The following is a 26021-nucleotide window of genomic DNA, read 5'->3' as shown; positions in this document are numbered from 1 at the left end:
CTTGAGCTACCACATGATAATGAAGTGATTACGCACATAGGGAATTGGACTGCAGGAATCAAAATATCATATGGCTAATTTCCATATTTAGTACTTGAATTAAATGACCATGGTTGGTAGTGTGTTCTGCTTCGTTATGGGCAGCTTGCCCTGGATGTCAAAGCATCACATCAGGCCTCCTTATCCCTCTGAACCCTCATCTACACAGGGACTCTGTTGCCCAGGCCCTCTGAGAGGAGTTGACTAAAAATATATTTGCTTAAATCTAGCCTAGTTTTATGTACTGCGTAAACAGTATAAGTTGCATCAGTCAAGTACATGTCCTTATTTTACTTCATGCTCAGAGGCTCTGTAGTGAGGCTAAATTTAGAGAGCTTCTCTGAGTATAATATAATATTTATGCCTACATGTAGCTGCAAAGGCATTATGTAAAGCAAGAATGTGCAACTTTCCAAAAGCTCATGTTTGTTTGTTGTTTGTTGATGTTGCCCTACATATGTCTTTACTGTGTCATATGACCTGGCTCATGAGCCATGACAAAAGACAAAAAGAAACAAGGTTTGCAACTAAAAGGTGTACCATTTATTTACATAATATAACAAGAAACCATAGTGGAATAACAAAGATAACTAAATATATAAGGAATGATATTAAAGTAATCATGAATGAAAACTATTAACCAGGCCGAAGCCAAATAAACAAAAGCATGGTGCCGGCTGGATGAAGAGAGAGACGGTTCACAGCCAGATCTTAAGGAGTCCTGGGAGACTGGCCACGTGCTCCCAGTTGAATTGATTTGGCACCGCCCATGGACCTGCAAGGCACAGAGAAAATTACCAAGACAGAGAAACACAGCAGGCCCTGCTCTAGCAAGAGGGCCGTCACAACTGACTGCACATACCTGCTTCTGTTCTGTAGATCTGTCTCTGCCAGATGTACAGCTTTCCCCGGGCCACAGTGCCGACCCCAGTCCGAGTCCTGAGGCCCCGGGCCCCTCCACATCTTCGGCTTCCAGACACCACCGTGCACACCGCAGTGGAGGGGCCAGGGATGACCGCTACAGATCAGGTACACAGCTTCTATACAGCGAACATAAAAAAAAAAAAAAAACAACCACATTTTAACGAATCATAAAACACATTAAATAAATACCATCCAGCAATAACAAATCGTCAGCCTTGTCGACTTACTCTTTTTAATATACTTTTTCTCTTTCTTTCGGTTGAACTAACTTGTTTGTCCCTCTGTTTATTCTTGCTGATTATGTAGACATCCACACAGAGGCTGTGCAGGCAGCACTGGCCAAACACAAAGAAGAGAAGATGGCACTGCCCATGCCAACCAAGAGACGCTCAGCCTTTGTCCAGTCTCCCATAGAAACCTGCACACCTCCAGGTAAACTAGATTTCTCACACTCAATGGGTAGCTGATGGTCCCTCTGGACAATTAAGACATTTCACGTTAAGTATCTCTGGAGCAAGCCTCTGTATCTCTGCCAACTGTACGGGTGCTGCTTTGTAGCTGATTCTACCTTTTGATACCCCTTTTAAGGAGGGCAAGCAACATAATAAATGTGTCCTTTGATGCTGAATAGTGTAAAACATCATCTAAATATTTGTGATTTTCTCTTTCCATCAGACACATCTTCTGCATCAGAGGATGAGGGTTCACTGCGCAGAAAGGCAGCTCTCAGTGCAGTGCTAGCCCAGAGCCTGCAGAGCCCTGATTACTGGATCAACCGTTCCGTCCAAAGCTCCTCCACGTCCTCGTCTGCTTCCTCCACCCTCTCCCATGGAGAGCCCAAGACCCAGCCACAGCCCCAGCCCCAGCCCCAACCCGCTGTTTCCTTGTTGGCTGATGTACTCGCTCACACACGCATTGGTGAACTTAAAAAACACTGATTAATAGCTCCACTTTTAACAGATACATCACAGTGATGGTTGGCTGTTGTTCCTATTTATGACCTCCTCCTTCTTTTCCTCCAGAAAACAGTGTCCCCCCGGATGTGACATCCTCCACTCCCCAGGAAACAGGGTCCAGGGTGGACCTGCCTCCGGCAGTAAGGGGCATGAGCCGTGGACAGAGCCGCTCCAGCATCCTGGATACTGCTGACGGTACACTCACACAAGCCAAGATGTTTTTACATGTCTGTTGGTGGTGTAAATTTATATATCAGGACAGGGTGTACATATCCGCTACTGTGTGGAGAAAAATCTCAGTAGCTTTCTATCCCTGAAATGTGCTGAACTCAGTTACTGTCAAATGGTTATCGATCTTCTTCTTCAGATTGGGAGGTCAAACCGTTTGCACGTGCTAATCATGACAGTTGAGTGACGTTTTCTGTTTTGCATTGACCATACTGCTCACAGCATTGCAGTGACGAAGCTGATGCGTTTGAATCATAAACGATCTGCCCGTGGTCATCCAGAATCACCTTCAACATTATCCTCATTTCACTGTGTGGTGAATGCTGCTAATCAGATATTTTGTGTTCTTTCTTTTGGGTCCATTAATCCTGTCCCTGTCTTGCCTTTCATTTAAAAAAGGAAAAAGAAAAGGTAATATAAATCGAAATCGGGGAAGGGGAGGGATGCTGAAGAGGCCCAAATTGGCTTGCTTTCCAGCCTGGTGTCTGTATCTCTGTCTTTATGTTTGTCTCGTGTCATAGGTTTAGATGTAGAGAACCTCCTATGTTTGATTTTCCTAAAGATCTTCCAATCTGTGTCTTCTACCAGTTTCCCTTTTTGAATCTTTCCTGCTGCTGATTCTGATCCTGATTGCGTGCTTGTGCATAGGGCTCTGCCTGTGTGAGAGTGCGTGATAAAGTAGATCAGTGTTTGTGTTACTATAGAATTGCATGTGTGGGTGTGTGCTTGTGTTATTTGTTTGTTTTCATATGTTTGTGACAGTGGCTGTTGTCTTGGTGTTTGTCCAGGCGTTCCTGTCAACAGCAGGGTGTCCACTAAGATCCAGCAGCTGTTGAACACACTCAAACGGCCGAAGAGACCACCACTCAGCGAATTCTTCCTCGATGACTCTGAGGAAATTGTAGAAGGTGAGACACAAAGTGTGCATATGCATTCATGTTTTCTGGGTTAAATGGGTTAACCCAGAAATGGGTTAAACTGAAATAATGACAGGTATATATCGTCACTTATTCATGTGAGCACATTTATAATGCATGCATATCACGATCCAACGTAGTCTGTTTAACAATATTTCACACAATTTGTTGCTTCATTCAGACTGATTGTGAGTGCTGTTTTTTGCTGCTTTTGATATCAACTTTTGTAATGTTAGAATTTTTTGTTTACTTATACAGCTATTGACATAGCTAACATAACTGGTAAATACTATTTATGTATAATTAACGGACGCTCAACATAAAATAACTGGCCATAAGGAATTTATTATTAGAACTATTATTTTAAACTAAACTACACTAAAGAATAAATGTTGCATGTTTTTGGCTTTTCCTAATCATCTACTGCCCTCCCTCTCATTCGTACCTCTCCTGTTGTCCAGTGCCCCAGCCGGACCCCAACACCCCGAAGCCAGAGGGACGTCAAATCATCCCAGTGAAGGGGGAGCCCCTTGGAGTGGTCAGTAACTGGCCTCCTGCCCTGCAGGCTGCCCTGGCACGTTGGGGGGCCACCCAGGCCAAGAGCCCTGCCCTCACTGCTCTGGACGTCACTGGCAAACCCCTCTACACACTCACATATGGTGAGTAGCACCTCTACTCATAGAAATGACAATGTAGACAGTAAACAGCAAAGGCTTTGTATAGCCCAAAGTTATTGATCATGTTATTGTGTCCATCAAATGTAAATGGGAGATTTATCTTTTGCATATGAGCTGGTTTCAACTGAATAAATATTTGTTGTCTTGATGTACAGTACATTTCCTACAGGAGCTACAGTGGGTTGTGGTGTTGAACTACCCTGGATCAGTTATACAACATGGTAAATAAACAACAAACAGGGCATTTCAAAATCATCATTCGCTTCTCTTTTCCATAGGAAAACTATGGAGTCGCAGTCTGAAACTGGCCTATACACTGCTGAATAAACTGGGCACCAAGACAGAACCTGTCCTACAACCTGGAGATCGGGTAAGAGTCTGAGTTTTTTTTTTTTTTTTTAACATGTTCAAAATAAATCATTCAATCATTCATTCATTCATTCATTCAAAGTACGAAGGAACATGGAAAATAACTTTCTGTTTCTTAGGTGGCACTGGTGTATCCCAACAGCGACCCTGGCATGTTCTGGGTGGCTTTCTATGGCTGCCTGTTAGCTGAGGTCATCCCTGTGCCCATTGAGGTACCTCTGTCACGACAGGTACAACAATGTCACTGTTGTCAAGTTAATTCCCCTGTGGTGACCACTGACAATATCAGTCTTAGTTATCTTGACTTGTGTGGCACTTAAACTAGGTCATTTGTAACTGAGCAGCTATTTTATGTATTACCTATAATGCATGTATGTACTTCTAATTATCAATGTGTATATGGTAAATACATTGCCTCATTGCTCATATAGTCATATAATGCATTTTGATTTATTATAATACAAATATATTGATCACTAGAGTGTCTGTGTGGTTTTTAACCACACAGTATTTGTATACTGGCCTCTGTGTGTGTGTCATGAACCTCTTGACCCTTGTCTCTCTCCATAGGATGCAGGCAGCCTGCAGATTGGCTTCCTATTGGGTAGCTGTGGTGTTAGTCTGGCGCTGACCAGTGAGTTGTGTCTCAAAGGACTGCCAAAGACACCAAGCGGAGAAATCATCCAGTTCAAAGGTCAGTCAGTCCAAATACACCATTGTACTTTAGATGCTGCTTGCTCAGCAGCAGACATCTCTGTCTTAGTCTCTTGGGAGCCATCAGACGGACTCATTAAAGGAAATATACAGTGTGATGTTCACTGGCCAATTAAGAGCGACAGTGTGTGAACGGGTGGATCTGTCGTCACTCTGCTTGTAAAGTATCAGCTGTTCACCTTTTGGCCTGAGTAAGCAAGGTGAACAATGTCAATTTAGTGCAGCTCCAAATGAGTGTACCTAAACACACTTTCTTCTTGCTTTGTGCCAAAGCAAAATATGTATATGTGTTTCTTTGTGATTCTGTTAACCAGGATGGCCAAGGATGAAATGGGTAGTGACAGACACCAAGTATCTGACCAAACCATCCAAAGACTGGCAGCCTCACATCCCCACCGCCAACACAGACACCGCCTACATAGAGGTACCCTTCAGAACATACATTCACACTTTTGGCATTTCTACTTTTGATTGATTGTCCTGCATTCATCCTGCTTGAGAAATTATAAATTACATGTTCTCTTTTAAATTGACTTTGGAAAACATATAATACTTTTACAGTTTAATGTTATCCTGTGTGTTTCATTGTGCATTGTTTCTCCACTCTAATTTTTAGTTGACTCTAAAAAAATGTAAAATCTCTACAATTTCTTGATTTCTCGATTTCTTGTATCAATGCCTTTTTTATGCCTGGTAAAGAAATGACTTTTTAAATATAACTCATAGACATAAATATATTTCTTTCATGATTATTATTATATTAATATTGTTTGTTTCCAGGTATTATGTGCTTTGTTAACTTTGTGTGTGTGTGTGTGTGTGTGTGTGTGTGTGTGTGTGTTCCACCAGTACAAAGCAAGTAAGGAGGGGACAGTGATGGGAGTTGCTGTGTCCAAGACCTCCATGCTGACCCACTGTCAAGCCCTGACGCAGGCCTGTAACTACTGTGAAGGTCAGAGCTCAGTGCCTTATGTAACATATACCTCTCCTGCTTCTCTGCCTCTCTTAGGCCGTGTTCAGATTAGATCAGGCGGTCCGGTGAAAATGCAAATTTTTTTTTTTTTTCAAAAGATTATTTTTGAATAGAGGGAGTGTGTTTAGGCTGCAGCGGTGCAGGTCGCAGGGGGTGGCCTAAAAAAACCCCACCTGCCTGAGGTGAAAAGTTGAGACGGATTCAACTTTTGGAGAAACGTAACTCAATGTCATGGTGGCAAATCATGTAACCCTCGATCAGACTAGTCAGTCCATTTTGAGGCGGTGTGAGAGTCCCGTACAGTAAACATCACTGTCTCTATCTCTGCCACAAGAACGTTTTAAAACACTATGAAGGTGAAAAACGAAATACAAGCACTTAACTGCCCAGGAGTTTGTGTAGCAGCTAACTGTTTCCTACAACAAGCTCTAACACAAAGCACTCAAGATCATAAAAAATGCTATCTGAACATGGCCTTACGCTAACTCTCTCTGTGTGTGTAAGGGTGAGATACTTTAGCATTATAAACTAAGCTTAAAAATTATTTTTACAAGTTCGACAGCGCTCAGCTCTTGAGCTCTTAAGCAGAGAGGCACATCAGAGAAGATTAGCTGAGGATCATAAACACTATAATGGACCACAAAATTACATTTTTGGTGTAACCCAAATTATGTGTCTTTTACACAGTTAGCTGGTGATTGCACACATTCTTGCTTATGTGTCTTTGTGTTTTCTGTTTTAGGTGAGACACTGGTCAATGTGTTAGATTGCAAGAAGGATATGGGCATGTGGCATGGCGTCTTAACGGTGAGATTGAATGCGACAATTTATACTTTATATCTAGACTAGTTGACCGTTTTACCTTTGGTATGTAGCAAAATGTGATATTGACAATATGTGTATTTTTTCCAGAGTGTCATGAACAGAATCCACACCATCACTGTGCCATATGCTGTCATGAAAGCATGTCCCATGTCCTGGGTGCAAAGGGTCCACATTCACAAAGGTTCGATGTCCAGTCTTACTTTTATATTTCATATTTGTATAGTTTTATTATTTAATGCCTATGTAATTTTATATATATATATATATATATATATATATATATATATATATATATATATAGTTAAACTGGTAGAATGCAGATTAAGTAAAAAAAACAAAAAAAAACATAATTGATGAAACAAACTGTAAATACAGTATGTAAGTGCGCCATATATAACATATTCCTTTTACCCTCTGATAGCACGCGTGGCCTTAGTGAAGTGCCGTGACCTCCACTGGGCCATGATGGCCCACAAGGACCAGCGGGACACCAACCTGTCCTCCATACGTATGCTTATTGTGGCTGATGGAGCAAACCCATGTGAGTCACTCTTTCACAAACATTAACGCTTTGTAATAAAGAACTACGATGGTATGAAACTTACATGTATGACTATTTATACTCTGTTTTGGTAATGGTTTTATCTCACTGTTTGTTATCAGGGTCTGTGTCGTCGTGTGATGCCTTCCTGAATGTGTTTCAGTCTCATGGTCTGAAGCCTGAGGTGATCTGTCCATGTGCCACCTCTCCTGAGGCTCTGACTGTGGCCATACGCAGGTACCACATCTGCATACTCACATGTTCTAGGAAGAGACACTCTGATGATACAAGGGAGTTCAAAACTAGTGCAAAACTAATTTTGTCTGCAAACCACACAAGTTTCTTTTCACCATCAAGTCACTTTTATTTAGTGTGTCTTATAATTAGGGATGGGAATTTTTTAATTTGTTTTGTTTTTGATTGTCATGACATACTATTCTTAGTTTAAGTTAAAATGATGTCTTGGCTAATCGTCACTAATTTAAAGCAGCCATATTATGCTCATTTTCAGGTTCATAACTGTATTTTAAGGTTGTACCAGAATAGGTTTACATGGTTTAATTTTCAAAAAACACCATATTTGTGTTGTACTGCAGTGCTCTCTCTCACTGCTGCAGATCCTCTTTTCAGCTGGTCTCTGTTTTAGCTACAGAGTGAGACCTCTTTTCTTCTTCTTCTTCTGTACTATCTTTGATTGCACTGCACATGTGCAGTAGCTCAGATGTAGATCATGTCAGCTAGCTAGCTCCATAGACAGTAAAAGAAAGGCTGTTTCTACAACTTCGGTCAGTTACAAGGCAGGATTAGCTGGGAGACTTCTAAATGAGGGCGCACATGTAAGTAGTTCTTTTGTAGATTATGGTGAACTTGTGTGTGTTGTAGCAGTGCTTTGCTATTGAGAACGAGGTAGCATGCTAGCATTAGCATGCTAGCGTTAGCATTAACGTTAGCATGCTAACGCTACGAGCTAATGGTTGCGGTTAGCCTGCTCGTTTCGGCTTGTGACGTCACAAGCCGTGCCGATTCTGAACAGCTCACCCGGAGACTGAAGGCAGGACACATTCAGAAACTGTATCTCACTCTAAACAGCATGGATGGATTTTTTTCAAAGTTTGTATGTGTGTGGAAGCACCAGAGACACAACATAACACCCCAAATCCCAGAAAAGGTGATTTTTTTCATAATATGGGCACTTTAAGTAAATCAATTCAAAACCAAACTGATATTTTTCCTTTCTTCTTCTGCCTTGTTCAAGATAAAAACACTAATACCCCTGCGCTGACTGAGACTTTGTGCATCAGCAGACCTCAACAATGTGTTACCTTTCTCCTGCCTCTCTGTCTGACCCATAATTATTTCTCTCCCACCATCACTTCTCTTGTTCCTTCCCTGCAGGCCTGGTGCACGAGGAGCTCCTCTACCAGCCAGGGCCATACTGTCCATGGGCGGGCTGAGCCACGGAGTGATCAGGGTGAACACAGAAGACAAGAACTCTGCTCTCACTGTTCAGGATGTGGGCCACATCATGCCTGGAGGTTAGCCACCAGAGTTGGCTTTTATTGGCACTGCAGCTACCCCATTTACTGTACATTCTTACTTTATCTTCTCAGAACTCAGGTACCTAAACATAGGTAATATTGTGACCTGTTTGTGTGTTTCAGCTCTGATGTGCATTGTGAAACCGGACGGGCCTCCTCAGCTGTGCAAGACAGATGAAATAGGAGAGATTGTGATCAACTCTCGGGCTGGAGGCACCATGTACTACGGCCTTTCTGGTGTCACCAAGAACACATTTGAGGTCTGTCAAAGTTTGAAACCCATTTTAGGAACTGCCTATACGACTTATTCCACATCTGTTCTCGACACACTAATCTCTACATAGAATTACTTCCAAAATAGTGAAGCATGAGTATAAAAACTCATAACATGCTGTTGCTGTTAAATAAATATTTGGTATGAGACAAGAAATGTCTACTTAAATCTACCTGGTGACTTGTCCAGGTTGTCCCCTGCCTCTTGTTGAGTTTGTGCTGGGATTCGCTCCAGTCCCCCTTCACCCTGCACGGGATAAGCTGGTTTAGAAAATGGATGGTTGGGAAAGAAGCACAGGTTTAAATGATCCACTAGATGGAGCCACTGTCATCTTGAAACTGTTACAGTGTTTCCTTTTAAGATTTTTTTTTTAGCAGTAGGGGCAGGTCTGTCCGAACAACCCCCTACAATATCAACATAGAGGAAACACTGTGTTACATTGTATTCATTTCTAGGGCTGTCCTCGACTAAAGAAATTCTTAGTCGACTAACACTTATATGATTTTGTCGATTAATCGATTAGTTGATGTAATCGACAGAGCTGTGCTCTTTGAGAGGTGGTTAAGACTAGAAAAGCACAATATAAATGTAGTTAATTAACCATCTGTAAAACTGACTTTCTCCACAATTAATCCTGCAAAAGCACCACTTTAAATCTTGTGTTTACCAGAAATGTGCTCATAAGTTTCTTGGAAATGAGTAATTAAGCATGAATAAGCATAAAAAATGACTCATCAACTAAAGAAATCTTAGTCAACTAAGACCAAAACGACCGATTAGTCGACTAATCGACTAAGAGGTGGCAGCCCTATTCATTTCCATACCCTCCCAATTATTCTCCTAAGTCCTAAGTGTGTTTTTGTCCAGTACATTTAAATATTTTAAAGGCAATAAACCACCTCTAAACGTTTAACTAGTATCACAATTATTTTGGCATTCCTTTGAAATATAATGTGATTCTTTTATTTCTCTGCTAATCTGTAGGTGATTCCCGTCAACCAAGCCGGAGCACCCATAGGAGAAATTCCCTTCAGTCGGACTGGTCTGCTTGGATTTGTAGGACCGGTAAGGCACACATGCACACACAGAAATAAAGAGTTTGCTTTCTGAAATTTGATTAAATAAATAAATAAGGTGAGACTTTGGTTTTCCTTGCTGAGTTAAACTGTCTGCTCCACAGGGCAGTCTGGTGTTTGTTGTGGGGAAGATCGAGGGGCTGCTGATGGTGAGCGGGCGACGCCACAATGCTGATGACCTGGTGGCCACCGCGCTGGCAGTGGAGCCTGTCAAAACAGTTTACAGGGGAAGGTGAGACACTCACTGCTCCCTGTGTGTGTACAATTTAACCCAATGACAGGGTGCATGGATGCCTAAGCAATAATAATGTGGGGATATTTTATTGGTAAATAGAAAAATAGCTCCTGTTCATCCCCCCCAAACTGAACAATCCCTTTACCATCCTGCAGTCTCTCCCTGTGTGTAAGTGCTCATTTCTCTGTTGTCACTCATGCAGGATCGCTGTGTTCTCGGTGACGGTGTTTTATGATGAGAGGATAGTAATTGTGGCAGAGCAGAGGCCTGACGCCAGTGAGGAAGACAGCTTCCAGTGGATGAGTCGAGTACTGCAGGTAAAATCACATATATCATGTCGCCTAGTGTGAATATTCAATAAATATTTTTCTTTTTTATGATGATATTTGTGTGTACTGACTCTTCTTATGTGACAGATTCTCCCTTTTATGCCTTTAGTTATGTGCCTTATGAAGTCACGATAGTTAAAATAAAAGTTTGAATAACTTGTTTGTACTGACAAAGAGAAATAACACTCATAAGGAAATTTTCAGATAATTGTGTTAATTTTGCGTTTATTTAACAATATAACATAATGCCTATTTTCTTCACAGGCCATCGACAGCATCCACCAGGTTGGCCTGTACTGCCTCGCGCTTGTCCCGGCCAACACCCTCCCAAAGACGCCCCTTGGAGGCATCCACATCTGTGAAACCAAGCAGAACTTTCTGGAGGGAAACCTGCACCCCTGTAATATCCTTCTGTGCCCGCACACCTGTGTTACCAACATGCCCAAGCCACGCCAGAAACAGCCAGGTAGGCCGTCTTAGACCACATCTACTAGGGCTGGGTTTAAAAAATTGCTTTTCCGATTTAAATCAATTTTTTTATTTGAATGATCCAAAATTGATTCATAAAATCCAAGAATCGATCTTTGTGTGTAAATAACCCTCTAAAGTTAGGCTACATTTTGATGAGGAAATACTGGCATGGCCATTTTCAAAGGGGTCCCTCTGTCACCTCAAGATATCTGAATGAAATGTCACTCAATACTCACTGACTGTAGTCTGTAGAGCTGCACTTTATTGTGTTTATGTTAAATAAAAAGTACATTAATGTCACATATATACATACATATATGTCAGTTCTTAATGTAAATATTGATACTTTTAAGAATGCAGCAGGTTTGGGCACCTGGGTAGCTCACCTGGTAGAGCAGGCACCCATATATAGAGGTTTACTCCTCGACGCAGCGGCCACAGGTTCAACTCCGCCCTGTGGCCCTTTGCTGCATGTCATTCCTCCTCTCATGTCTTCAGGCCTAAAATGCCCAAAAAATTGCCAAAAAATAATCTATAAAAAAAAAAAAAAAGAATGCACTAGGTTAGAGAGAACCTTTTGTAATTGAATTTGTAGAATCTCTTTCATATCTAAGCTAAATTGGTATTGTAACTGAAATGTTCCTAACCTAATTCAAGATAATAATATCAAATCAAAAATAAAATCAATTCGGGACCTTGTGACTCGGAATCGAATCAATTCGGAAAATCATTGGCGATATCCAGCCCTACCTGGCTACTGATGCTTACTCTATAAAATCCCAGCAAAGACTAATTCATTGTTGAAAGTATGTCACTGAGTGGTCTCTGATTGTCTTTGATATGTTCAGTGGATGTCGGCCCTGCTTCTATGCTGGTTGGCAACTTGGTGGCAGGGAAGCGGATCGCCCAGGCTACAGGCAGAGAGCTGGGTGTGGTGGAGGACCAGGATCTGATCCGAAAGGTATTGTATACCACACAGACCATGAACCACACTTCACCACATTGACACTAGAATAATCATTGGCCTTTTTCAGCATGGTGTCAGGAAACTGAACCACTTTTTTTTTTTTTTTTTTCTTTTTTACAGTTTAATTTCTACTACTATAAATTGTTACTAAAGCAATCTATATCTATGACTAAGACAAGATTTATACTAAAAAACTTTATACTGTTGCTAGTCTTAGTCCCTGTACATTACACACAATATTAGAGCTGCAATGATAAGTTGATTAATAATCTGCAACTATTTTGATAATGAATTAATTGTTTAAGTGATTTATCAAGCAAAAAAGACAAAAATGTGATGTTGTCTTGACATTATTGTAAGCTGAATATCTTCGTGTTTTGGACTGTTGGTCAGACAAAACAAGACATTTGATGATGTAACCTCGGGCTCTATGAAATTGGGATTTCCATTTTTTATTATTTTCAGATTAATCACTCAATCAAGAAAATAACTAATTGAGCCAATTAATTGATAATGATAATAATCTTAAATTTTAGCTGTAAAGTCTATTCAAGTCAACTGATGTGTAAACTGTAAATGCTCAGAATGTGTTTACCAAGTTAAAGATGACCCATTAAAAGTCAGGGGAAAATGGATGCTGATGTTTGATCCTAAATCTCTGTTGTTGTTCTGCCTTTAACTTTGCTTGGGTTGGGCTTTAGCTCTGTATGTGGCCCACCATGATGGTAAGGCTCTAGCGTGCCCCACCGTCTTTGCTTCTGCTGCTTCTGTCAGTCAGATGTGCTTTTGTAGCAGCGACAGCCTGATGGCCACCAGCAACAGCTTTGGCCTGACACACAGATATGACTGTTCAGGCTGGTTCCTTGGCCAGCAGGGGTCCACACACTTAAACCAATATACAGAATTACATTAAAAATAAAGTGAAATGCCGCTCAGTATCCCATAACAGACTCTCTGCCATCACCTTTTGAGACGGGAGTTTGCCAGCAGCCTACTAGCTTTGCCAAACCAAAAGCTCAGCAGTAAATTAAGTGACATTCATCTACTCTGTGAATGAAAGTTTCTTGTCTTTCTTGCTTTAAGGATGTAATGGAGACTTTGAGCAAGTCATTATAAACGGTCTCCTACCATATGTGACCATTGAAGACCATGTAATCATATACTTTGATGCATTATGCTAATATCTTGCTATAAACCCCGGAATAAAAGTATTAATTAGGAACATTTTTGTGTGCACCTCTGCTTGCTGTGTTCACTGTGATGCTCCCATGTGTAGCATGGCTTGATGAGCGGTCAGTGCAGCCGGTCTGCATGATGTAACTCCTGATTCATTGTTGACCAGAGCACGGCCTGTTGTCTGACTGGGGGAGAGAGAGTGGCACAAAGGATGACTTTGGCCAGTGATTTTAATATGACAAATTATCTTTGTCTGTCCAGAGAACGTCATGGTGTGAACTTCAGTTTTCTGTTACTTTACGTGTTGCCTCATGTCCACTTGGTGTCTGCCTTTAACGGACTTTCTTTGCTTTCACGTCTTCTTCTTTCGATTCTGTGCACCTGCCAGTTCCTCCGCTTATTGACACTACTGACCAATAGTAGGGGTGGGGGAAATACAGCATAGTATCGCGATATTTTCCGTGGCAATACTGTATCATACACAGACGCAAAGTATTGATCTTTTATTATATATGTGTTGGTCAGTTTGTCTGCTTGACAATCCCATTTTGCAGCAATAAAATTGAAGTGAGATGAACAAACAGAGAAATGTATCTTTTTAGATAAAACAGATGTTGACAAAGTTTCCTTTTGGGGACATAATTTGAAATTGGGAAAAATTTGAAGTTGGAAAAAAGGTAATAATTGCAATATATCGCAGAATATTGCAATATGTTTAAAATTGCAAAAATATCGTATTGTGACACAAGTATTGTGATTATATTGTATGGTGATTCCCACCCCTAACCAATAGGCTAATAATGCATTTCATTTTGGCTGTGTGTTCAATTCTAAAAATAGCTATTGTTCCCTTAAAGCAATTCTGCTTAATAAATCGTACACAGGCACTAATAGGTTGTTTTTAAAGCTGTTTGAAAGGCCCATAGCTTGTTAGTGGCTCCAGGTGCAGATGGTCTCAGCATGACCCTGCACTTGGCACAAACAATATTCTCTGGGCATACTCCTGTTGTGTGCTTGTGTGTCTCAGGGTCAAAAGCTTCACAGAATATGTGTTATGTTCTCTATTCCACACAAAGTCTGTTTGAAATGAGCAAATGTATCTGTTGTCACTGAGAACCTTTTATTTTTGGCTGTTGGTTGGATGATATATGAAGTGCAACTATGTTGACTATCTCTTATCGTTTCTACCTGTTGGACCATTTTTAAATGGATAATTATTTGCCACAGATACAGCTTTGGTTATTTATTTTTTTAAATGTGCAATACAAGTATAGTCAGTCCATCATTAATGTTTATGTGATGACACACTCTCTTTACCAGCACCAGTTTTTGTCTGAAGCTCTGCAATGGAGAGCTCAAACCGACCCAGACCACGTCCTATATGTGCTGCTCAATGCCAAGGTAGATTAAACACACACGCGCACACACACACACACACACACACACACACACACACACCCACATGTTTGTTTCACTATCTTTGTGGGGACCCGTCATTGACATAATGCATTCCCTAGCCCCTTACCCTAACCTTAACCATCACCACTAAATGCCTAACCTTAACCCTTACCCTCACCCTAACCATAACCTAATTCTAACCCTAATCCTAAAACCAAGTCTTAACCCTCAAACAGACCTTTAACCTTGTGGGGTCCAGCATTTTGGGCCCCACAAGGCTGTGCAGACCCCACAAGTATACTGTATTCCCCGGTTTTTGGACCCCACGAATATAGTAAAACAAGCACACACACACACACACACACACGGTTGTTTCACTATCTTTGTGGGGACCCGTCATTGACATAATGCATTCCCTAGCCCCTTACCCTAACCTTAACCATCACAACTAAATGCCTAACCTTAACCCTTACCCTCACCCTAACCATAACCTAATTCTAACCCTAATCCTAAAACCAAGTCTTAACCCTCAAACAGCCCTTTAACCTTGTGGGGTCCAGCATTTTGAGCCCCACAAGGCTGTGCAGACCCCACAAGTATACTGTATTCCCCGGTTTTTGGACCCCAGAATATAGTAAAACAAGCACACACACACACACACACACACACACACACACACACACACACCACATAAATGTAGAAATGAGTTTACAGTAACACACAAAAATAATGCATACTTTTCTTTTACTTTTGGTAATGGTACTAACGATCCATTTTGTTGGGTGTGAGTTCAGCTTTACTTCCTCTCTTTTCGCTGTAGGGGGTGGCAGTGTGCACAGCCACTTGTGCTCAGCTGCACAAGAGAGCAGAGAAAATCACAGCTACCCTTATGGAGAGAGGAGGCCTCAACACAGGAGACAATGTGGTGCTGCTTTATCCCCCAGGTAAACACACACATACACACATTCCTCATCATTGTAGACGGCCATCTTTCCTTTTTCGTTATTCCATTTAATAAACAGTACAGTGGAAAAAGTACAGCTGTTTAATTTGGCTTTTGTTTTAGTTCACAAGGTTCCTGTCTGTCTTTTATTTCTGCAGGTATTGACCTGATAGCTGCCTTCTATGGCTGTCTTTATGCGGGCGTCATCCCTGTGACAGTGAGGCCGCCCCATCCACAGAACCTGGCTGCTACTCTCCCCACTGTCCGCATGATCATCGATGTGAGTGCACACCACACCACCATTTTGTAATTAATGGTGCTTCTGTTATATAGTGTTTTTCAATCAAGCATTACCAAAGCATAATGGAGTAATTCATGTACAATTATCCTCTTAGCATTATTCCATCCTAGACAGCTATTTAAAGGGTCAGTGCATCTTAACATGTTTTCCTACTTACAGTATCTATCTAAAACAAAACATACAATTAGCCAGAGAAGCTTATTACCGAACATTATAACATTCTAACACCACTTTAATTTGTCAATATTAGAAAGCTTTCAAGCACCAAAATATGTATCATATATATCAAAAGCAATATGAACCTTTTACTTTTTATGCACCACTTGCGAGATCTATTATTCATTTAGCTATAACTATAAAGCTATAGTGCATAGTTTCTGCCACCCCCATGAGGAATTCAAAGTAATGACAACAAAACTGTCAGTGCGTCCACATGATACAAGCCTTCCGTGGTCTCTTCAGAAGAGGTCATTCTCTTCACTTGAGCTTCTGCATGGGAAAGTCACCGGACGCCACAATCTTCTGAACATAGCCATACTGAGAAATACAGAGAGAGTTTTGTGAAGCTGATAGTCTTAATTAGCTTTGTAGCAACTCATTTGGCAATGGCTTGAATGTAACAGACGTTCATTAATATCAAAAAGTTACGTACTAAAGCTTTAAGCAAGTAACTGAGTCCTAACCAGATTCAGTGAAGGAGCTCTGCTGTTGAGTGACAGTGATTTCCCTGGAAGGAAGCAAATAAAATTGAATTTCACCTCAGGGATCAATAAAGTATAACAATAATGAAATGCCCTTTTATCTGAGTGAGGCCTCGAATGGAGGATTTGTACCAGAGGTCACTGTTAAAGCAATAAATGAACTTCTTTATATGTTTGTTTGGTGTTACAGGTGAGCAAAGCAGCCTGCATCCTTACCACTCAGCCTCTCATGAGGATCCTCAGGTCCAGGGAGGCTGCTGCCAGCGTCAACATCAAGACGTGGCCCACTATCATCGATACAGGTGCTGGAGATCTGTTCACATTAGAACAGCTTAGAGGCATTAGGCATGACGTGAAGCAGCTGACCAGTTGTAATAAGTGTGGCATTGTGTACTCTACTGCCTTTAGGACACATCTCTGGGAGCGTACAGATTTAGCACAAAAACATGAGACTTCGGCCCTGTTTACACGAATATGCTCGCGGATGAAAACGACAAAATATTTTATCAGATGTGCCTTTTGTTTAGATGGCGACGGCACAAACGCAAAAAAGTGAAACCACCCTCCAGAGTGGAAAATTTTAAAAACGCTCCACCATCTCGTTCCCGTCTAAAGGGTAACAATGCTGTGTGTGTGTGTGTGTGAGTGTGTGTGTGTGTGTGTGTGTGTGCGTGCTGTTTGGATCAGTAACTCCACCTCCTCGTCTGTCCAGACAAAATTGTCAGCTTTTGTTGTTCGCTTCGCGCTACTATAGAAACGAGAGGAAGAGGAGAGGGAGACAAGTAGAAGGAAGGTTCTACGCAGGCGCGCAGACTTGGTGGATCGCATTTCACACACTTTTGCGTCACCATATGCACGCAGATTTACCCCCCATAACGCTCATCTAAACGTGGAATAAAAAGCGAGAACGCAACGGCACTTTTGCGTTTTCTCTTCAGATCATTTCCGTCTAAACATAGCCTAAGAAACGTGTTCTCCTTCTGGCCTCAAGGTTTCCTGTTTGCCTAACTTTGAACATGTTGGGAAAACCTAATGTGGACTAAAAGCTACTCTCTGTAGTCTTACATATGTTCAGCAAGTTGCAACAGAGTCGATGCTGCATATGACAAATACAAAAACACGGAACAAATATGAAAAACGGTTGCAGCACATTTCCCAATAGCAAACAATAACACTTACAGTAAGATATTTGGCCCTGTATGAAAATAACAAAAATATACTATGCTCTTCTCTCAGATGATCTTCCCAGAAAGCGGCCTCCGCACATTTATAAACCCCCTACAGCTGAGATGCTGGCCTATCTGGACTTCAGTGTGTCCACCACAGGCATGCTGACTGGAGTCAAGGTAAATTACTCTCACAAGTCATGCTTATCATATTGGCTATAACATGAAGCAATCACTTTAGCCAGAGGGACTTCTAGGTCGATTTGTTCTTACTGTGTCGGTTTGAAGACAGCATATAGTATTTCTTAAGAGTTTATGTCTATTTCTTGTCAGATGTCCCATGCTGCAGTCAGCACTCTGTGCCGCTCCATTAAGCTGCAGTGTGAGCTCTACTCATCACGCCAAATAGCCATCTGCCTGGACCCGTACTGTGGTCTGGGCTTCGTCCTGTGGTGCCTCTCCAGGTAACACACACACACACACACACACACACACACACACACACACACCATATTACAATATCATATTACACATAACATGCTGTTTCTGTAAATGTGGCGTTGTTGCTGTAGCGAGTGTCTTTTTGGCCCAGTGTTTACTCAGGTCACCAGTCCATCCTTATCCCTCCCCTGGAGCTGGAGAGCTCGCTGCCTCTGTGGCTGAGCACGCTCAGTCAGTACAAGATCAGAGACACCTTCTGCTCCTACTCTGTCATGGAGCTCTGCACCAAAGGCCTGGGCACCCAGACAGAGATGCTGAAGGTTAAAATCACACTGATACACACCCAAAATAATTATGCAACATGTGGTTCCTTTAAAAGTATTGCTCTGTCATTTCTGTCATTACTCTAATAATAGCAACACACTGATACATTTGATGCACAGGAATCTCATCTGCTGTGAAGGCAGCTACAATATTACACACTTACACACTGTTATTTTTCGGGCAACAGAAACTGAGGGGAGAGAGAGAGATAGGGAACATAAGCTGCAGGTCTTCTTACCGATAAATTGCATACTTATTTAATGTTTACCGCATGTAGAAGTTTATATCTAAAGTCGTAAATCTGGTTCTTGTGTTTCAGCGTAGCTCAATATCTCAAAGCACTTTGAATAGAAATGTCCAGCTGAGTTTCGTGTGAATAACCTTAAGCCGTGCGTGTCTGCAGGCACGGGGTCTGAATCTGTCGTGCGTGCGGAGCTGTGTAGTGATAGCAGAGGAGCGTCCTCGCCTCGCTCTCACGCAGTCCTTCTCCAAGCTCTTCAAAGATCTTGGCTTGTCACCGCGCGCCGTCAGCACCGCCTTCGGCTCCAGGGTCAACCTGGCCATTTGCCTGCAGGTTGGTTTCATATGGACACACCCTCAATTATCTTATGAGTTCACACTTCTTCGTCGTATGCATTTTTTTTGTCAACAGTGTTTAATCTTGAACAATTTTGTTATCATTAATTGTTTACCCTCTAGTTATTTTTGTTACATGTTTACTTAACATGTGCATGTTTCTATATTCAGCTCTACAGAAATCTTTTTCTATAACAACCTTACATTTCAGAGTATTTCTTTTCCTCTCTGAAACCTCAGGGCACTGCTGGACCAGACCCCTCCACGGTCTACGTTGACATGAAGTCTCTGCGCCACGACAGGTAAGACTGGAAACAACTGCAGTTGTCACATGATCCGCCTGGTGAAAACAAACATGGCGTGTCGGTCAGATTGGACAGAATGATTTACAGGCCGTCGTTTATCTGTTACTCAGGGTGAGGCTGGTAGAACGAGGAGCGCCACAGAGTATTCCACTCATGGAGTCTGGCACTGTAAGTATTGATTATTGACTGAAAAGACGAATGTGTGCGATGCTCTTACTGGCCACAGACCCAGAGAGGTAATAGAAGTGGTTGTAATATCTCTAAAGCTACACTCGCACCATGTTCTCCTCTAAGATCCTACCAGGAGTGAGGGTCATCATAGTCAACCCGGAGACCAGAGGCCCACTGGGAGATTCACATCTTGGGGAGGTGAGTGGGCAGAGAGGATCATGGGATCCTGACATTTAAACATTTTACCTTTTCCTCTTATGATTCTGCAACATATTGGGTGGTTTCACCTGCACAGAGCGAAGTGAGCGCAGCTACTCAACACAAAAATCGATTCATTTGAATGTGATCTCGGATTTACTGTGAAAGCTCAGACTTTAAAAGGTCACACACAAAAATACTCCAGGCCTCATTCGCCATTTTGTTTTGTCTTTGTTCAGATCTGGGTGAACAGCCCCCACAGTGCCAGTGGCTACTACACCATCTATGGGGAGGAGAGTCTGCAGGCGGATCATTTCAACACAAGACTCAGCTTTGGGGAGCCTCACACTCTTTGGGCCAGGACGGGCTACCTGGGCTTCATCAAGAGGACTGAGCTCCTGGATGCAAGCGGAGGTGAGAGGACATTTGAAAAAAGTTGACTTTATTCACTGTCTCTTTGCTTTAGTTTTGTTGAGTCTTGAGGTAGGCAATATCGATAACACTATCATTATACAGTATATACACGTTTGTTTATATATATATATATATATATATATATATATATATATATATATATATATATATATATATATATATATATATATATATATTGCAACGTCAACATATACCATGATGTAGTAAAGTTTCTGCAAAATCTATTTTGTAGTTTGTTTGTCCAATTGTTGATGGATAAACTAATCCAGTGAAGTAAATAACTGGATTGGTATAATATCGGTATAATATTGGTATGAAGCAGTTGTCTTAATTGATTTGCAACATTGCCTGCAATGCAAAAATAGTACCAGAGATAGATAGATAACTGCATAAACAGTAAAAAATGCCAAATGTCTAAAGGCAGACAAATGTATAGTATCTTACAGTATATATTGTCACCTAGTTAAGTCCATAACTTTAAATAATCAAAAACTTTTGTTCCTCTCTGCTACAGATCGTCATGATGCCTTGTTTGTGGTGGGCTCTCTTGATGAAACGTTGGAGTTGAGGGGGCTACGCTATCACCCCATAGACATCGAGACGTCTGTGTCCCGAGCCCACCGCTGCATTGCAGAAAGGTGAGGTTCTTCAGTTATTCACTTTTTTTATGCTACATCATTTTCTTTACACTCACTGAGAAAGACCATAGCCCGTAGTTCACACAGTAACACGGAAAAGATGTGACCGAACACAATTCATATTTTAAGAACACTCTTGCCCCTCAGTGCTGTGTTTACATGGACCAACCTGCTGGTGGTGGTGGCGGAGCTGAGCGGCTCGGAGCAGGAGGCCTTGGACCTGGTGCCCCTCGTCACTAACGTGGTCCTGGAGGAGCACCACCTCATCGTCGGGGTGGTGGTCATCGTGGACCCCGGGGTGATCCCCATCAACTCCAGAGGAGAGAAGCAGAGGATGCACCTGCGAGACTCCTTCCTGGCAGACCAACTGGACCCCATCTATGTGGCCTACAACATGTGATTCACCAACTGATGAGAATGCAGAAAACTGAGCCAGGCTCTGGGAATAGACGTGAGGGAGACGGACTTGGGGCGTGCGTTCAGTAGCAACCCCGATGTTTAAGCTCAGATACATGTTCAGAACACCAAACAATGTGAGAAGAGCGCTTCCCTCTCAGAAACTGTTTCTTCTTTGCTTCCACCTGCTCAATCGCTGCAGTCCAGGTTCACTGAGATCTACTGAGTGGGACGGTTATTTTCTCTCGTCTTGATAGTAGATCCACCTGTCATATGGAGGAAATATGATGTTGATCCTCTCCATGCATCCCACTTCTCCTTCATAGCTCCAATTCATGTTTTTAAAGACATTTTTAATTACATGATTCATCATCAAAAAAAAAGAAATCCTCCCCTCCTTCCATTCCTTGGTTGGATATATCCTGAACCACTCATCCTCGTGTGCTTCTTTTTTTTTTTTTTAACCCCATCGATTTTTGAAGGCGGGATGGCGCACTAGAACTGCTGAGAGGAGCTTGAACTTTCACCCTCTTGCACTTTTAGGCCTTGCACCTCTGAGGCGCTTCCTGCCTACCCTGCCTCAAGGGGGACACCCCCCATGTTTGCTGCTTTCATTAAAGCAAATCCACATCAGTATTCAAAAGTGCTACCAGCGAGTACAGATTACCTTCTTCTACCAGGTGCACCTCGGCTCTCACCTCCCATCACATGGATTTGCCTGCAGACATGCTGTCGGCATTCATGCGTTACAAAATGTCCTAAAAAAATACACTCAAATTATTTGTTGGTGTGGGGAATGAAAGACTTTGCTTCTTAAACATAAAAACCTGGATATTAAAGATGATCATTGACGGGCGGAAACACAGATTCATTTTTCGGTGCAAGTTGGTCCGTTAGTTAGTCCTTATGTTTGTAAAGTACTAATACATTTTTAAAAGCACAGATTTTCTGAAGAAGAGTTGAAGCGATTACTGGTGTTTAAGTATGCATGCTAATTTGGAATGCAATCAATATCAACATGCAGGCAAAAAAATAAAGGATAATTTACCAGTTTAATGGCTTGAACTGAAGCGAGCTGCTAGCTTTCAGTCTGCCTGTAGTGTCCCACGTTAAAGCAAAGAGCATCTTTCACTTAATGTTAGCGTTACAGTCGGTTAGATAAACATAGATCATCAGAAGGCAAGTCAGTGACTTTTAGCGCACCATGGTGACATTTATGATTATGGACTTTTGAATTTCTTAAAAGATATCAAGAACGAGGACATAACTTTGCCTTACTAAACCTTTGGAACGTCAGTACTTTTTATGCTCAATCCCTCATTTCTAGCTGTACTATTAGTGTATGTAAGGGACTATTCCACTTTTTTCATACGTGGAATCAGAAGCCAGTTTATAACTCAATAGACACTCTTATATCATTTTTTAGAAGAAGGGGGGGTGTCTCATTCTTTTTGCGAAGACGTTTGCGGTCATGCCTTTGTCATTTCATCATTAACATTTAAACCAATTCTTTCTGAATGTCTGTAACACTGAAAAAGAATTAAATTAGGAATGACCAACACTCCGTAAGCAACCCGTGATTAAAAAATGGCAGAATCCTCCTTTATAAAAATGGAGGTAATAAATGAGGGTCAGGATGTTGTCTGTATACTGTATTTTAGAGGTCAAATATTACTGGTGTTAATGTGTAACTTTGTCGATAAAAACTTGACTGATCTTTCATACTTGACAGCATTTTTCTGCATTGTTAATTTAATGGTATCACATTGCAAAAGAGAAAAAAAGTTTCAGATTGTTTTGGCAGTAACAATGTGCACTTTCCCAATATCGTGTGTGTGTGTGTGTGTGTGTGTGTGTGTGTGTGTGTGTGTGTGTGTGTGTGAGTGAGAGAGAGTGTGTGCGTGCGTGCGTGCATGCGTCCAGTTTAACGGTGATGTTTGGCTTTTCTGGTGCAACAAGGTTTGTCTTTTTTAAGAAAATTATCCCAGAATATTGAACCATTTTTTTTACATTTCTTTTATGTCGCCGCCACTGTATTTTAAGTCTTTCCATTCAAGATCAGAATCAGATATGTTTTATAGGGGTTTCATTAATATTTTCCTGATATCTTTCTTTAAAACTGCTCAACTTCTGCAAAGAGCTGTTTTGATTTCGAAGCAGCTTGACTTACAGCACATCACGTCAATAAACCACTTTTCATTCAGTGACAGACACTGATGACATGTATGCGAGCCAGTATCTGGGGCACGTTGGAGTTACTCATAAATAACAAAGTGAAGCTTCTGAGCTGCTGTGTGACAATTGCTTTATTGCTACTGTTTGACTCCAACGAGTTTTAATAAAGTTTTATAATGTCATGTTGGCCTTCAAGCCTTTTCAATAGACATTGGTGCTATTCAATAAGGGAAAGTTGACAGACTTTTGTCCTCCAATGTCATAACAAAGAAGGTTTATTCATGGATGCCCTTTTTGTGTGAAAATAAGTCATTCTTTTTCCAAGCCAACATTTCACTCACTGCTCGGTTCTAAAATTGGTCATCATCGCCAGTTTTCATCAGCTCTGAGACTTGATGAAAACCTTCTCAACAGGCAACTTAACATGGACAATGCAACTCGACATATCCTACCATTTCCATTTTAATATTTATTTCAGTTTTCAAGTTGTCGTGTTGTGAGGAATGACGTACATTTCAAACCTCCAAAGTGATTATTCTAAGCACAAAATGTAAATGTACATGTGAGGTAATGAAATTAGGATATTTCACACAAAAAAAAAAAAACTCAAGGGCCCACAATGTATACCTCAACGACTGTCTGTTCACTATGCATCGTCGAGCTACAGCAAAGACATTCTGAACTAGTCAATGGTGCGATAACTTCTAACATGTCTTACTTGACAAAAAACACTGTCACACTGTCATTGGATGTGTTTCATGTCAAATAATTAAAAAATATCCTTTGTCAGAATTTCTTGTGCTTTTTTTCTTTTTTTTTCCTTCCAAACATCTCTGGAAGCTTTAGAACGATTCAGGAAGTATCTGCTGCATTAAAGGAAAATAGCTTCCTTCCACCAGGTGGCAGTCTTAACTACATTTGACATTTTTTATTTGCTCCCTCTGTGAATTTACAAATATTCACATAAACATCATTTTCACAAGTTCTCACTTCATATTTTAATAACATTAATAATACTAAAATGTATTTTATTAACTGGCTGACAGGTTCTTCTCTAAGCATTAGTGGTTTTGCATGTTTTATTTACCCTATTTGCTACAAATCACTTACACTTAACATCACAGCCAACCACTGTGAAAACCATACTGCTGTGTTTGAGATGTTTTTCAAGCATTCATTAAGTTGTTATGGAGTTTCAAGAAACTGCCATTTGATGTTCATGCCATTAATAAGAATTAGTCTTGAGTTGCCAGGTTGGTAACAATACATTTGTCTGGTATTGATTGTTTATATTTGGTAATACAGCAATTATAAATGTTGGTGAACCATTGATAAATGCTCATTGGTATCTCACTTCTCTTTTTTTTGGGATTTATTTTTAATAAAAAAATCACCACCCACCCAGACAAAAATCAAGAAAAGATGACACAGTAACTACAATATTCAAGACCATTCAACAAAATAGACATTAAAGCATAAACCAAATAAACATATGTATAAATGACAACACTATAAACCCATCATACACGTCTCTCCAGCACAAAGCTTCTTAGGAGCTGTCCAGAAAGTTCAGGTACTTTCCCCATTTTCTAGTATAGACATCCAATCTGGCACACCATTTATTTTAATTTATTTATATGACATTTTTCAAACGCCGCCACCCTAGCCATCTCACAAGCCCACTCTTGGATTGACTGCACCCCTTCATTCTTCCATCCTCTTAAAATAATCTGTCTGGCTATCAGTAAACTAGTCTGGACCTAGCTTCTTATGTGCTTATCCATCCCGTTTATGATTGACCCATCTCCCAGAACAAATAATCTTGGACTGAATGGACCCGGGTCCCTGCAATCCGACATAGGTTACCATGTATCCCGGTCCAAAATTCCTGGACCTTATCACAGGACCATAGGACATGAAGTAATTAGCTGTCCTCTGTCTTACATTTCCAACAATTTGGGGGTTTGTCACTTTCTAATATGCCATGCAATATGCTGTTGTAAATGTTAATAAGTTGTTAATAGATAGATTTTGGTCCAGATGTTCTGAAAACCTTTCCCAGAAGATGAGGGGTCTAACAGTCCATTGAAGGGTTAGGACTCCTCCTTGAATAGAGAAAGCAAGTGTCCTGCCTGTAACATATTTGTTCTAGAACAAATTTTCTAGAACAAACATGTTGATTTTCTTATTACTATTATTCTATTGGAAAAATTCTTTATTTAAAATATTCTGGTTTCTGACCTTCTTCCCTCTTAATTGAATTGAACAAAAGCAATCAGTTCTTACATTATAGAAAATATTGAAAAATGAATAGCCTTTTTATGTTTTTTCCTCATTATGTAACTTACTTACTGCATTTATCTTTTAATGTATTCAATCTATTATTATATTCTCTTTCATAAATACTTTATAGTATATTGTTGACTGTGTTATCAGAACTCTTACTTATGTACCTGACGTACTATGTACACTTACTTGTTGAAAACGCAAATACAGAAATGCCTCGTGAAATAACAACAAAAAAAGTCTAACTTTGGCAGAACATTTTCATGTTGTAAACCACTCAGAGTAAGACACTGATTGAGAAACCAATTAGGCCATTAAACACGCTCTCATAGACAAAA

The 26021-nt window shown here is 40.9% G+C and overlaps 1 protein-coding gene across 8 annotated transcripts in view; it reads left to right on the top strand.

Annotated features, from left to right (window-relative positions):
• dip2ba (disco-interacting protein 2 homolog Ba) overlaps positions 1–24172 on the top strand; it is a 46633-nt gene extending 22461 nt beyond the window's left edge. For 3 of the 8 annotated variants that reach the window (XM_036008019.1, XM_036008015.1, XM_036008021.1), the window contains exons 3-40: positions 919–1068; positions 1270–1395; positions 1639–1881; positions 1986–2114; positions 2547–2558; positions 2936–3055; positions 3526–3723; positions 4020–4111; positions 4230–4340; positions 4681–4804; positions 5139–5248; positions 5674–5776; positions 6540–6604; positions 6710–6803; positions 7044–7163; positions 7286–7400; positions 8559–8698; positions 8825–8961; positions 9960–10040; positions 10156–10283; positions 10489–10603; positions 10880–11081; positions 11935–12047; positions 12755–12778; positions 14550–14630; positions 15448–15571; positions 15729–15850; positions 16763–16874; positions 17809–17918; positions 18072–18202; positions 18331–18499; positions 18907–19077; positions 19320–19381; positions 19495–19552; positions 19679–19753; positions 19993–20167; positions 20703–20826; positions 20974–24172. In XM_036008019.1, the coding sequence (XP_035863912.1) occupies positions 919–1068; positions 1270–1395; positions 1639–1881; positions 1986–2114; positions 2547–2558; positions 2936–3055; positions 3526–3723; positions 4020–4111; positions 4230–4340; positions 4681–4804; positions 5139–5248; positions 5674–5776; positions 6540–6604; positions 6710–6803; positions 7044–7163; positions 7286–7400; positions 8559–8698; positions 8825–8961; positions 9960–10040; positions 10156–10283; positions 10489–10603; positions 10880–11081; positions 11935–12047; positions 12755–12778; positions 14550–14630; positions 15448–15571; positions 15729–15850; positions 16763–16874; positions 17809–17918; positions 18072–18202; positions 18331–18499; positions 18907–19077; positions 19320–19381; positions 19495–19552; positions 19679–19753; positions 19993–20167; positions 20703–20826; positions 20974–21226 (4619 nt within the window). In that variant the 3' untranslated portion in view covers positions 21227–24172. The remainder of the gene's footprint in view (positions 1–918; positions 1069–1269; positions 1396–1638; positions 1882–1985; positions 2115–2546; positions 2559–2935; positions 3056–3525; positions 3724–4019; positions 4112–4229; positions 4341–4680; positions 4805–5138; positions 5249–5673; positions 5777–6539; positions 6605–6709; positions 6804–7043; positions 7164–7285; positions 7401–8558; positions 8699–8824; positions 8962–9959; positions 10041–10155; positions 10284–10488; positions 10604–10879; positions 11082–11934; positions 12048–12754; positions 12779–14549; positions 14631–15447; positions 15572–15728; positions 15851–16762; positions 16875–17808; positions 17919–18071; positions 18203–18330; positions 18500–18906; positions 19078–19319; positions 19382–19494; positions 19553–19678; positions 19754–19992; positions 20168–20702; positions 20827–20973) is intronic. The other 5 variants (XM_036008020.1, XM_036008017.1, XM_031284353.2 and 2 more) reach the window with 3 other exon arrangements.
• The last annotated feature ends 1849 nt before the right edge of the window (positions 24173–26021 follow it).

The sequence above is a fragment of the Sander lucioperca genome, chromosome 12, assembly GCF_008315115.2.
Source record: "Sander lucioperca isolate FBNREF2018 chromosome 12, SLUC_FBN_1.2, whole genome shotgun sequence".
Lineage (NCBI taxonomy): Eukaryota > Metazoa > Chordata > Actinopteri > Perciformes > Percidae > Sander > Sander lucioperca.
The sequence above is the reverse complement of the archived record's forward strand: the minus strand, read 5'-3'. Positions and strand labels throughout refer to the sequence as shown.